This window comes from Nematostella vectensis, chromosome 3 (genome assembly GCF_932526225.1).
Source record: "Nematostella vectensis chromosome 3, jaNemVect1.1, whole genome shotgun sequence".
NCBI lineage: Eukaryota > Metazoa > Cnidaria > Anthozoa > Actiniaria > Edwardsiidae > Nematostella > Nematostella vectensis.
In genome coordinates this window covers 9,832,517-9,846,169 of record NC_064036.1, presented here as the reverse complement: position 1 = coordinate 9,846,169, position 13,653 = coordinate 9,832,517, and the positions used below count along the sequence as shown (strand labels likewise).

Below are 13,653 nucleotides of genomic sequence, written 5' to 3'. Positions count from 1 at the left end.
GGCTTATAAATACCGAATCTTCAAAGAATCTTCTCTGCTCCTTTACACTTATCGGATAGACGTACAAACGGTTCACAAAACAAGGAGAAAAAAATGTTTATAAAGAAATAAATTATGATAAACTATGATATCAATACGACATGAGAATTAAAAGTCAACTTGCAATTTAATCAAGTTTTTGAAAAATTGGTTAACAATGAGTTGGACTGTTAGAGGTTATAATATATAGTAGAAAATATTGTCTAGACTGTTGCCACGAGAAATGACGAAGGAGCGTCCCCTCCCCCCCCCCCCCCCCCCCCCCCCCCCCCCCCGCCGGGGTCAGTACGCAGCTCTTACAAGCTGCAATTTGATTGGGCAAATAAACAATATCCGCACCTCGACACAAAGAACTAGAAGAACAGAGACAAAAGAACTCCTTTGTAGAACAAAGACAATAGGAGACAAAGCAGCTGCGTACTTACTCCTCCGCCACCTCGGTCTCGCGCCACGTTACGCTGACCTCCCTGGATTGACAGTGCTGATAAACGCAGGACTAGTTCCAGTACCGCGCGGTTAAACCAGCCTTTTTGTTTTGAAATGGTTGGGTTTTACCGGCGAACTGTCACATTTTGGTCAAAACTAGATAAAAAAAATCTGTCATCTTTTGTACAGTATGGTTTAAATGCTGTACAGTAAGTCAAAACAGCGACCGAAGTCAGCCTTTCGTACCTTTACTCGAACGATTCAACACTGAGATTTTGTTTGTTTTCGCCAGAACACGCGCATGCGCATACGTTATTCAGCACTGTCCCCTGGATTCCCTGCGTGCGCACATAGTGAAGCGTATTTGTCCCTGTCTTGTGTTAATTTGAGATTGTTTAAAAATGTTTATATCTCACCTTATCTCTGCGAGCCTAAACAGTGCTCTTCCTAGAATCCTCTACAAATGACGGCAGTCTACTGGGCAATATGTTTAACATTCACATATCATTCAATGGCTGTCGTTTTTCGAAATGGTCTAAAAGATCCTGGGGCGAGCGCGCGGGAGACCTGTGATATTGTAAAACGTTAGGGACTAGGCTCCATTTCCAAGATGGCTGTCAGCAAAATCGTAGTAAACACGAATTCTACTTGGAAGTTTACTTGGAAATTCTCGACTTACAAAGCTCTAGAGCGATAAAAAAGGGAAAAAATAATTGAAGCGGACATCCAAATATAGTATGTAATGCCTTATAAGGAAATTACCGAGCGAGCTAGAAAAACGACAGTTTTTAAAACAAGATTGACTGATATGCTTAAAAACATTACCACTCGACTGCGTCTCCCTAGTTATTCCCCCATTACCCATAACACCTTTCAACACCCTCTTTCCTTTCTTCATTCATAAAACTTCTCACATTCGGGAATACAAGTAGTGTATACATTCAAGGAAAAACGTTAATTCCGACAACAAACCTCAATTCAGGTTTGCTTGCCCTTTCCCAACAAATATACAATACTTTTAACTCACTAGGTCGACAATTTACCAAGATATTGTCGTAAATTGACTGCCGACATTTAGTAGCAACAGAGGTAGCCCATGCAATGGTTGCTTGTTCGTAGCTCGGAATTCGGAATATAAAACAAAATACAAACAAAATATTTTTATCTCGCAGACCTATGCCAGGATACACTTGCATTCGATATGTGGCAAAATATCCGAGCTACTATTTTCCCTGGCAGCTAGCCGTATTTTAAAACGAGAAAGTTGCCACAAGCATCCCTGACCGACGCCGTTGTACGATTAGTTACGCTTGACCGCGCTGGGAAGGGGCACAGGTAGCCCAATGGTTGCTTGTTCAATGGTTGCTTGTGCCTTAATTTTTTTGATGCAGGGATGGCAAAGAAGATGAAGATAAGTAAATATATAAGGATGGACAGAGAGATCATTGAATTTTCTCCTTTGTATTCCACTGTTAGTGATTAAAATTTTTTTACTATTCTTTTTTTAAATATTTGTTTTGTTTAAGCTATGTGTTATTGACTATTACACTTTTTGAAAGTATGGTTACAAACTGACCCCCTAGTTCGTTTCGCACTAAAACATAATATAAGACACAGCATATTGTGCATTCAAAAGGTGCAATGTGCTTTTGAAATGAGAGGGGATCTATGATTATTTCACATCACTTTTATGTATGGTGCTTGATTGTTAAAATGGTATGATTGGACAAATTGTTTCCACTTTTCTCCCATTTACTCTGACTGAAAATTTTCTATCATTAGAATTCTGTTGGAGTAAATTTGTTTAGGAGAAGAATGATAAGCTCATGAAAATGATTTGTTTTCTAGACATATTGCATTATAAAAACTGCTGTAAAAACATTTACAACATAACATGTGTCCACTGCATTTCTTTGGGATTGAACATTTTACTAACAGGCTTGTGTATTTTGGGGCTGGCAAGTTTCCATCCTTTTTGGGTGTACAACATTTTGAGCTCTGTTGGACCATAGCGAATTGGACATTCACACCGAACATAGCCATTCGAAATATAAATTTTACCACATCTTTGCGCCCAAAGGCTTTTCTACAAGTCTTTCAAGTTTTGATACGTCTAAAACCCTACCAAAAAGCAGAAAGATACTGTTTTATCCTCTTATTCTCGTCTCTCTATGGCCGCCATGTTTTTTTTTACTTAGGTCCAGCGAGTGTTATGACGTCATCTTACAATTTGATCTGTGATTGGTTGTTTCAATGTTTTGATGCCTCGAATGTCAAAACAAAAAAGTGTTTCCAGATAAGGAAATACTCCGAGATTTTTACCGGGTCCATTGAAAACCTTTCCTCAAAACACCCCACCACACCCTATCCGAACCCTTAACCATCCGGCCCTTACCCCAGCCCTCCCACTCTAACCCTAACCCTAATCCTTACCTTAACCTTAACCTTGACCTTAACTATATTTAAAGCCCCTACCCCACTCCACCCCTGTAAGTTGTTACGATTGTTGATGATGATAATGAAAGCAGAAGCCCATAAGTAAAAGACTTGATCATTATTGTTTTGGGAAAACTCAAATCCATACAGCGTAACATGTCACATGTGTACACGAACCAGCGTGACATATCTGTCACAAGTATACATGGACCATGTAATATATTCACTGACAACACGTACAAAGCGAAAGCAAAATAATGATACGTTAAAGAGTGTTGAAGCCTTCTTACGGTATGGCTGCTGTGTTGAGGTGTTTAACCTTTGTGCTGGTGATTTGGTCTGTTCTTAGGATGCACGGTACGTTGACCTTGCAGTGTAAAGTAAATACTTATCTTATTGTATAGTGTATGTAATCGTCAGAAAATGAACTGATCGAGACATAAATTGATACTCACTCAATCAGTTGAACTGATTTGTTTGAGATATTCGAGTTCTGAGATATTGTAGTTATTGTGAGTACAAGAATTGTGTTCGCTCTTGGTTGTGATCTATAAATATGTTATTCAAAAGGGGCTGTACCACTGTTCAACTCTCCGTTCTGGTCAGATGTTTTCCCTGAAATATATACAACTGCCGGTACGTGACAAAGTAGACTCCTTTATAATAAAACAATTATCAATTATATAATGCTAAGGAGAGTGAGAAAATCACGCAATATGCGAGGACAAAGAAATTTTATCATAAATTGTGAAGTGTAGATGCTAAAAATCATTTCAAATTTAGTCGTTAAGAACAAGTTTTGAATAGGTTTTCTATTGAAAAAATTGAAAGAAGTCCCGAAATCTTATCATTGGGATAATTCCATGCTAATTAGATATTTAAAATGACGTAAACGCGACGTGAAGAGGCATGTTCTTCACATTCTATTTAATTTGAAAGAGGTCTAGGCTGCATGTTCTAATAAAAATGTTCTTATATATAAAAAATTATTGTATTTCTTTTAAAAGGTACTTAAATTAAGCAGAGGTACTACATACCCTAAACACCCTCAATGATAAAGACTATTTCACATTACACAGGCACAACTATCACGAAATTTTCCGCAACAAACGGAGATAACCACACACTTACGTACAGCTTGCAATCCAACGCTCATCCATGGTTCAGAATCAATAGCAGCAGTGGGGTACTGACAGTTAACAAGACGCTGGACAGAGAGGTGAGCATTGGAGAACTGACAGTTAACAAGACGCTGGACAGAGAGGTGAGCATTGGAGAACTGACAGTTAACAAGACGCTGGACAGAGAGGTAAGCAGTGGAGAACTGACAGTTAACAAGACGCTGGACAGAGAGGTAAGCAGTGGAGACCTGACAGTTAACAAGACGGTCGCTGGACAGAGAGGTGAGCAGTGGAGAATTGATAGTTAGCAAGACGCTGGACAGAGAGGTGAGCAGTGGAGAATGGATAGTTAGCAAGACGCTGAACAGAGAGGTGAGCAGTGGAGAACTGACAGTTAGCAAGACGCTGGACAGAGAGGTGAGCAGTGGAGAACTGACAGTTAACAAGACGCTGGACAGAGAGGTGAGCAGTGGAGAACTGACAGTTAGCAAGACGCTGGACAGAGAGGTGAACAGTGAAGAATTGATAGTTAGCAAGACGCTGGACAGAGAGGTGAGCAGTGGAGAATTGATAGCTAGCAAGACGCTGAACAGAGAGGTGAGCAGTGGAGACCTGACAGTTAACAAGACGCTGGACAGAGAGGTGAGCAGTGAAGAATTGATAGCTAGCAAGACGCTGGACAGAGAGGTGAGCAGTGGAGAATTGATAGCTAGCAAGACGCTGGACAGAGAGGTGAGCAGTGGAGAATTGATAGCTAGCAAGACGCTGGACAGAGAGGTGAGCAGTGAAGAATTGATAGCTAGCAAGACGCTGGACAGAGAGGTGAGCAGTGGAGAATTGATAGCTAGCAAAACGCTGGACAGAGAGGTGAGTAGTGAAGAATTGATAGTTAGCAAGACGCTGGACAGAGAGTTAAGCAGTGGAGAATTGATAGTTAGCAAGACGCTGATCTCCCTGCTTAGAAATGGAAGAAACCCATATAATAACAATAGATTTAGGTGCTTTTGGACTTCCGCCATTTCGAATTATTTTCCCGCGCTTTCCTTGTTTTGATTCGAATCGTCTTCCCTGCTTGATCGTCCCGGCCTTCGAAACCACTTAGAAGTTTTAGCGACGACCAAAATCTCTTGAACCGTACAGATTTCTAATAGATTCCTTTGTTTATTCAAAAGCATGTTCTTAGAGATGTGTGTACTCTGGTGATCGAGGACCTCGTGTCAAACATTTGCTTTCCTGTAGATGCATCAAAGAGAACAGAAGAAGAACAGAAACTCCTCCATATAGATAAATCCTACAAAATCGTAGCAACCCCAAGTACCCTAGCCTTAGTTGGAACTATACCTCTAGTTTGTTTAGGAGCTTAGATTTTCGGTGATGTGTCAGCTGCGCTATCACGCTCTTCCGGCGATGTAGCATCGCGCCCGCTTCTTTATTAAGTTTTGTCGCATATGGTCAATCTTCAACTAGGCAATGCGTTATTATACTTACCAGACTCAAAGATAAGTTTTACCAACACCTATGGTGCCAATATCAAACCGCAAATCTAGTACGATGACAACAATATGACGTCACTCCGTAGCAACCACAGAGGAAGTATTTTTGAACTTCCGGTTTGCTGCAGCTCGTTATGAACGCACCCCCACAACGGCCTTCCCCCAAGGTCACGTTTTCGGTTTTCGCACCCCCTCCCCCCACCAAGAAAAATCCTGGGTACGGGCGTGAACTGTCATTTACTTGTTTAACCATATCATTTCAGGCGATGGGCAGTGGTGATGGCTCGTTTCGATTCGAGGTGTATGCGAGCGACGGATCAACACAGGTGAGTGGGGCACGCCCGTCTGTTCTGTCTCTTTAAGGAAGACCTAACCAGATTCCTATTGTTACTATAGGGGTCCCTTATTGCCATCCTAACAATTACGGACGTCAACGATAATCCTCCTGTCTTTCAAAATATGCGGCTGACCACTTCGATTGCCGAGGTAAATGCATTCGTTTCATAAGTAAATTGTAATCAGTGACAACTCGAGGGAAAAAGGTGGAGAATCTCTCTCTTCGGACAGATATTTTAAAATAAATGATTATTGGGCTAACATTTACATGATAAGCAATGTTCCGTGTAAGAACTAGGCAAAGTCCCATTGTTCTGGTGCAAAAAGCTTTATTATAGCTTTCCCACATAGGATCCTTTCTATAGAAGATAGTAAGATTTTGAAGAAATTGTGTGAAACATGTCCTTTGCTATGTACCTTACAGATGATTTTCTGTGGTGAACCAATCAGAAGCCAGAACAATAGCTGTTAGTTGGCTTATATTTTCAAGGTTCCCCACATAAAATTTACCTGAAAAGCTGGATCAGACATAGTAATTAACCCTATAACCAAAATATTTTAAAAATATTATGAATCATGCTGTGTTATCTGTATCTTATGCTATAAGGTTTTGCCTTGGCCATTCGAATTTTTAGAATAAACAAAGGCATTTTTGACATGCCAGCGTGCATTTGCCGTTGGGTTGCCTTGTTCTTACACGGAGCATTACTTGACCTCCTGCCATATGTTTTATATTGGCCCCCTCACCCTACCTCACCCCCACCCATCCCACCCCTACCACCAACCCTGCTCCCGTTTCGCGAGATCTTGGATCTGATCTGATTCTAGTATTCACCACACATCCTGAATTGATCATTTGATCATCTCCATCATATTTCAAGAACACACCAACCGGCTTCACGGCGGCTACTGCCACAGCAACAGATGCAGATGCAACAACGAATGCCGTTATTACGTTTGCTGTTGCTTCTGGAAATTTGGTACGTGTTTACATTGTTTTAGGTAACCCATCCCAATTTTAAGCTCTCATCCGAAAATTAGCTTATATGGATATTAATTGGTTGATGATTTCATTCGTGTTATTTGTCTTTTGAAGAAAGGAATCTGTATCACTCCGGGATTAAAGCCGCATTGTCACCATTTTACTTCCGGATGTCCGACGGAAACCTCAACCGTTAAAAGAGAAAAGAATCTATTCGAATCCGAAATATTTAAACAGGCCATCCGCTCTAAATTATCAATCACATCCTCAAAAAAACTTCCAATAGACACACTGCTCTCAATATTTTGAAATATATTTCGCGTTTTCCGTTAAAAATAATCGGAGATTCCCACGTAATCGACCGGAAGTAAACTGGTGACAATGCGGTTTAACTGGCTTAAATGCGTGGCATGTAACGTTTCATTTCAGTCGAATGGGAGGGCTTGTCTAAACTGCAGTGTCGAATCCAGAGTGTGGGGAGACAGATGTGACCCTCTTTCGGGCTTAAATGGAAAAAAAGCTAAAAATATACCTCCTGCTCAAGGAATATTCTGGCTGCGGGTCTCGGGCTTGTTTAAAGAGCAAGGCAAATTTTCATCAACATTTGTGATACTGTATGTTGTCTTGTAGTGCCTTTGAATAACTAGCAAGATAAAAAAAAGTTTCTTTTTGCTGTCTCACTGATATCGTGACCATACCCTTGCTTCGTAGCTTTAGATCTGAACAAATAAAATTATTTTTTCCAGGATGGGAAGTTTAGTATTGACCAAACGACTGGTGAAATTACAATCGCAAAGCCTCTTGACTACGATAATGGTCCAAAGATATATACCCTTAATATCTCGGCGATGGTAAGAGCGAACAACAACAACAACAACAACAAGAACAACGACAACAACGACAATGGTCCAAAGATATATACCCTTAATATCTCGGCGATGGTAAGAGCGAACAACAACAACAACAACAACAACGACAACAACGAAGACAACGACGAAGACAACGAAAACAGCAACAACGACGACAACAACGGCAACAACGACAATGGTCTAAAGATATATACCCTTAATATATCGGCGATGGTAAGAGCGAACAACAACAACAACAACAACGATAACGAAAACAGCAACAACGACGACAACAACGACGAGGATGACAATACAGCAACGACAACAATAATCAATGTAATTTATTGTCATTTAATATCCATTTATAGACACTTTTCACATTCTTCCCATATCGTAATCGATTGAAGAACTACAGTTCCTTCCTTAATAATACATCTTAGCAGTGCTATAGTGCTCATACTTTTCTCCAAAATGTTAACAGAACAATCACACAGACATTAAACTACAAAGCTTTGGTCTTGTCACCATCAATGTGCTGGATTTAGATGACCTTCCGGCGAACTTTTCACGGAGGCTATACGAGGCGTATCTCGGCACCAGTCCACCACCGGTGAGTTGTATTCGGGGTGTGGCCGGCTTTGAAAAAAAGAAAGAGAGAGAGGGTGGGGGGGGGGGGGGGGGGGGGAGAGCGAGAGGGTGTTACCACACTGACCAAGAGTTGGCAACATCAAGTGGCAAAAGTATAAGCTTGGTTTCCCAAATTTTGAAATACAATTACATTCTGGCATTCTCCTAGGCGACCAGCTCCGATAACAACAATTATCCATACCCGGATGGTTGTTTGGCTGTATGGCTGTACTTTTCAGTGAACTTTTTGATCAGTGGCTTGTATTCATATAGGGGTCTCTTGTCATTCAAGTTCAAGCAGAAGACATGGACTCATTTAAAGCTCCTATAGAGTACAGCATATATCCAGGTAAATAGAAACTATGAAGCCAAGATTTGACAGGATCAATGAAAAAGATATGCGATTTGACAAATATCAATATTAAAAATAAGAATATTATATTCATTTTAATAATTTCATGCGTTTCTTTCTATTTTTTGTGATTTGTCTTCTATTTTACTTATTTTATTCCATTTCTTTTCATTTATTTCCCGCAGAAAGTGACCCAGATCAGTTGTACGCCATAAACCCCACTACAGGCATCATCACGGTGAATGGTAACTTGAACAAAGGTGTCTACAGCATTATAGTGAATGTAAGAACAAAGCATCTTTATCGTCATCATTTACATTATAGCCAACACCAAGGTCATCATGACCACCATCACTATCATCGTCACCACATTATCATCACCACTGTCATCATCACGATCATCGTCACCACGTTATCATCACCACTGTCATCATCACGATCATCGTCACCACGTTATCATTACCATTATCACGATCATTGTCACCACATTATCATCATCATCATTCATCCTCATATGATGCCTTTATGATTTAAGACTTGATTCCACTGATAGAGACTTAATGCCAATTCATTCCAGGCCTTTAGCACCAAACAGCCTCCCGCGTTCACATTAGTAAAAGTAGTTGTTGGCCCAGATCCAGCAACAGCAACTACAACGGAAACCTCCACGACGATGACGATATTCAAGGATGCCAGTGGTGCGTAGGGAATTAGCCAGAAGGCTAGGACTCAGTTTGAAGTATTATCAACACATTAAATAAAATTAAGAAAGAAATTGATAAAAATAAAAGGCAAGATTGATACTGATAGGCAAACAAATTGATTGATACGGAAGGCTGAACAGAGAAAATAAACGGAAACCAAAACAATACAGTTCTGTAGTAAACTTCTGTAAAAAACTTTTTCGTTGGAATTTTTCTGAGTGGTGCTAACACTGCTAAAGGGCTTCCGCTTAAAGCGTCAGTGAATCCAACAATGTTGTTTCCATATTTGTATTACGCCTTATGCAAACCTAGCATTCGCCCTGTGTGTGAAGCGTTTCATACAGCGCTCGACACAGCGGCGACTGTATTAGTCGTTTTAGTTTTTCCTCTGATTGTAGGTGAAGGGCGTGGCACGATGATCGCCGTATTCGCCCCCATCATTATACTTCTAGTACTGATCCTCGTCGCGCTTGTCATCTACATTTGGAGACAAGGTGTGTACGAGTAATAGTAGCGGAAGCAGTTAGTAATAGCAAGCACGAAAAGTAACACTAACACGAGCAAGCAAAAGAGAAAGCAAAACAGATATCAATAAGAGTAGCAAAAGCAGTAAGTAATAGCAATCGCAAAGAGTAAACATATAACATTAGCAAGTAAATGGTCTAGCCAGGGAAAGGGCCAAAGGGCGCTCTAGCCAAAGATAGAAGATCAGGGCCGTAGCAGGGGCTTGGGTGTGCGCCCCCAATATTTTCTTAATGTTTTTGTATTGTGCCCCCCAATCTTACGGGGCCTACTGCGGCTCTGTAGATATATGAGACAGGAGCCAGGGGAGCCAGGGGACTGGGGAGGGCCCAAGGGAGAGACTAGCCTTCGCAGGCATCTTAAGATACAGAAAGGGAAAAATACCTGATTTGGGTTTCCTTTGGCATCTAATTCTCCTTAGTCTCCCTCCTCTGCAATTTCCCCATAGGTAACCCCTTCCCCGTTTCTTTACAATGCGGAGTTGCCTATGAAGGAGTAGTGACGGATCGCGCGAGATCTCGACTGAGCCTTTGCACTGGTTGAATACCCAATTCCTTACGAGAACAAGTTTCAGGCCAATATCTATTTTGAAAAAATGTTCCTTGTTACAGGATTGAAAACAAAAATGAGTTTTATCATATCTTCAAGGGCTTTTATTGGTTTCGATGTCTTTTCTTTTGACTTTTCTCAATAAGGTCTTGTGTTTTAGGTGTCAAAGCTGCCAAAACAAAAACGACTACTACAAGGTTTGTTTTGATAGCTCGTGCAACCCCAATGAAGGAGGTATTCATACCATGACACCTGGGATGAATGGGGGTATTCATACCATGACACCTGGGATGAAGGAGGGTATTCATACCATGAGACCTGGGATGAAGGGGGGTATATTCATACTATGACACTCGGGATGAAGGGAGATATTCATACCATGACACCTAGGGTGAAGGGGGGTATTCATACTATGACACCTGGGATGAATGGGGGTATTCATACCATGACACCTGGGATGAATGGGGGTATTCATACCATGACACCCAGGATGAAGGGGGGTATTCATACCAAGACACCTAGGATGAAGGGGGTATTCATACTATGACACCTAGGATGAATGGGGGTATTCATACCATGACACCTGGGATGAAGGAGGGTATTCATACCATGACACCTGGGATGAAGGAGGGTATTCATACCATGACACCTAGGATGAAGAGGGATATTCATACCATGACACCTAGGATGAAGGGGATATTCATGCCATGACACCTAGGATGAAGGGGGGTATTCATACCATGACATCTAGGATGAAGGGGGGTATTCATACCAAGACACCTAGGATGAAGGGGGGTATTCATACCAAGACACCCAGGATGAAGGGGGGTATTCATACCATGACACCTAGGATAAAGCGGGGTATTCATACCAAGACACCTAGGATGAAGGGGGTATTCATACCATGACACCTAGGATGAAGGGGGGTATTTATACCATGACACCCAGGATGAAGGGGGGTATTCATACCATGACACCCAGGATGAAGGGGGGTATTCATACCATGACACCTAGGATGAAGGGGGGTATTCATACCATGACACCTAGGATGAAGGGGGGTATTCATACCATTACACCTAGGATGAAGTGGAGTATTCATACCATGACACCTAGGATGAAGGGGGGTATTCATACCATTACACCTAGGATGAAGCGGGATATTCATACCATGACACCTAGGATGAAGCGGGGTATTCATACCAAGACACCTAGGATGAAGCGGGGTATTCATACCAAGACACCTAGGATGAAGCGGGTTATTCATACCAAGACACCTAGGATGAAGGGGGGTATTGATACCATGACACCTAGGATAAAGGGGATATTCATACCATGACACCCAGGTTGAATGGGCGTATTAATACCATGACACCTAGGATGAAGAGGGGGGGTATTCATACCATGACACCTAGTATGAAGCGGGGGTATTCATACCATGACACCTAGGATGAAGCGGGGTATTCATACCAAGACACCTGGGATGAATGGGGGTATTCATACCATGACACCTGGGATGAAGGGGGGTATTCATACCAAGACACCTAGGATGAAGGGGGGGGGATATTCATACCAAGACACCTAGGATGAAGAGGGGATAAATGGGGGGGGGGCACCGGATACTAAACGAGATAAGCCGAAAAAGCCAAGAGGTTTAAGGGTGCGGGCTTAATGGGAAGAGAAGAGAGTAACAAGCAAAAAAAAGAGGCGATTTCAGCAGCAATTTGCCAGACGTTTTCGTAGTGTAGTCGCTAGATATCAATTTTTCATTTCGCAATATTAATGTCTTTTTTTTCTTCAAATAGTTCCTCCACAAAGAGTGCCATATATGCTAATCAAGTGGCACCGAGTGGCAATCACGACCGCGATCACGATCACGAACACGTTCACGACCACGATCACGAACAATCCTTGTCTCATGACCACATACCATTGAATATCATGACAACGGTAGGAAATAAGCAAAATGCTCTTTCAAGTCCAGACTTGTCTCCCCTTGCTGTAGCTAGTCAGCCCTCGTCTCCCGACTACGAAGACATGGATGACGCACCGGGAAACTTTCAAGAGAGTAATACTCTGGAAATGGGAGAGGCGGATTACGCTGAATTATCTCCAAGAATACGTCCAGACTTCCAGCCAAGAGTGCCATCTGAGCCAAAGGGGAATGGGCGTTTCGAGCGGGGAGGGGTCCAAGAAACCACCGGTCAGGGGACCGGACAATCGGACTACACAGAACTGAGAAACATGTATCCAGAGTACCAGTCTCTTTATCCGAAGAGCAGGAGAGAGTACTTAATGTAAGCGGAGGGTCGAAAAGCGCTGTCTTTTTTCTACTTTGTTATTGGTCCTATGACTGCCATTTGATATTTGTTGTTTGCGCTGACAACTTTTGTTGAAAGAAGTGTTAAATGAAAACTACATTACATTGTTTGGCCTATCTGAATGCTGTGCTATTCGTACACAGTGTTGGATAGATGTTGCATGGTCAAGTAATTTCTTTTAAAAATGTGTGTTATTGCCAACCAGTTTTTATTTAGAATTAAATTATCTTATCATTTTTTTTAAATGATTATTATTATTTCAATATAGATTATTTGATTTCCGGTATTAAATGTCAAATATGTGGTTAAATAATCGGAACAGATTGCTCGGGCAATAGAGAGTAGTGGTTAGATACTAAGAGTAAGGAATTCAATTCATATATTTCTGTTTAATTTTAGTTAACTTTGGAATTTATTTTCTCTGGGTCTCCATGAATCGAATTATTTTCGGTTTTTGGTTAAAAGCGGGTATTCGTACCATGGAACCTGGGGAGAAAGGGGGACATAAAAGGGGGATAATGGTGGTGATACGGGTAGAGGTAGGTGGAAGGGGTGAGGGCGGGAGGGTTATTGTGGGGATAATGCTACAGTGAGTGGAGTTGGACTATAAGGAGTGTCCTGGATAGTGATGCAGTTGTTCTTACCATGGCGTATAGGGTGAATGGGAAGATTAGGAAGGAGGTAGTGGGTAGGGAGGTATAGACCGGAAAACAAAAAGGCTGATAAGGGGTAAGGTGTACATGCTGGTGGAGAAAGAAGTGAGTTAAAATATAATGAAAACAACAAAAGTTCATAAACATGCACATAAATGTATAATAAATTACGGTAAATAAGGAATAGAATATTTCATAGAGCTCTTTGAAAGGAAGCAGCCTCACGTGTTTTCTAGTACAGGGTTTA

At 41.5% G+C, this 13,653-nt stretch overlaps 1 protein-coding gene across 1 annotated transcript; it reads left to right on the top strand.

Annotated features, from left to right (window-relative positions):
• The first annotated feature begins 7,681 nt into the window (after positions 1–7,681).
• On the top strand, positions 7,682–13,063 carry LOC5513266 (putative uncharacterized protein DDB_G0274405). Its single transcript, XM_048725640.1, has 8 exons — positions 7,682–7,915; positions 8,163–8,291; positions 8,582–8,657; positions 8,846–8,943; positions 9,238–9,358; positions 9,763–9,858; positions 10,596–10,632; positions 12,238–13,063. The coding sequence occupies exons 1-8, from the start codon at positions 7,682–7,684 to the stop codon at positions 12,731–12,733; spliced, it is 1,287 nt and encodes a 428-aa protein (XP_048581597.1). The 3' UTR covers positions 12,734–13,063.
• The last annotated feature ends 590 nt before the right edge of the window (positions 13,064–13,653 follow it).

Excerpts from the sequence above, each read along its gene's own strand:
- LOC5513266 (XM_048725640.1), top strand. The coding sequence starts at position 7,682 with ATGGTAAGAGCGAACAACAACAACAACAACAACAAGAACAACGACAAC. Across the intron at positions 7,916-8,162 it reads CCCTTAATATATCGGCGATG|AACAATCACACAGACATTAA; the intron begins GTAAGAGCGAAC and ends AAATGTTAACAG. Across the intron at positions 9,859-10,595 it reads CATCTACATTTGGAGACAAG|GTGTCAAAGCTGCCAAAACA; the intron begins GTGTGTACGAGT and ends CTTGTGTTTTAG.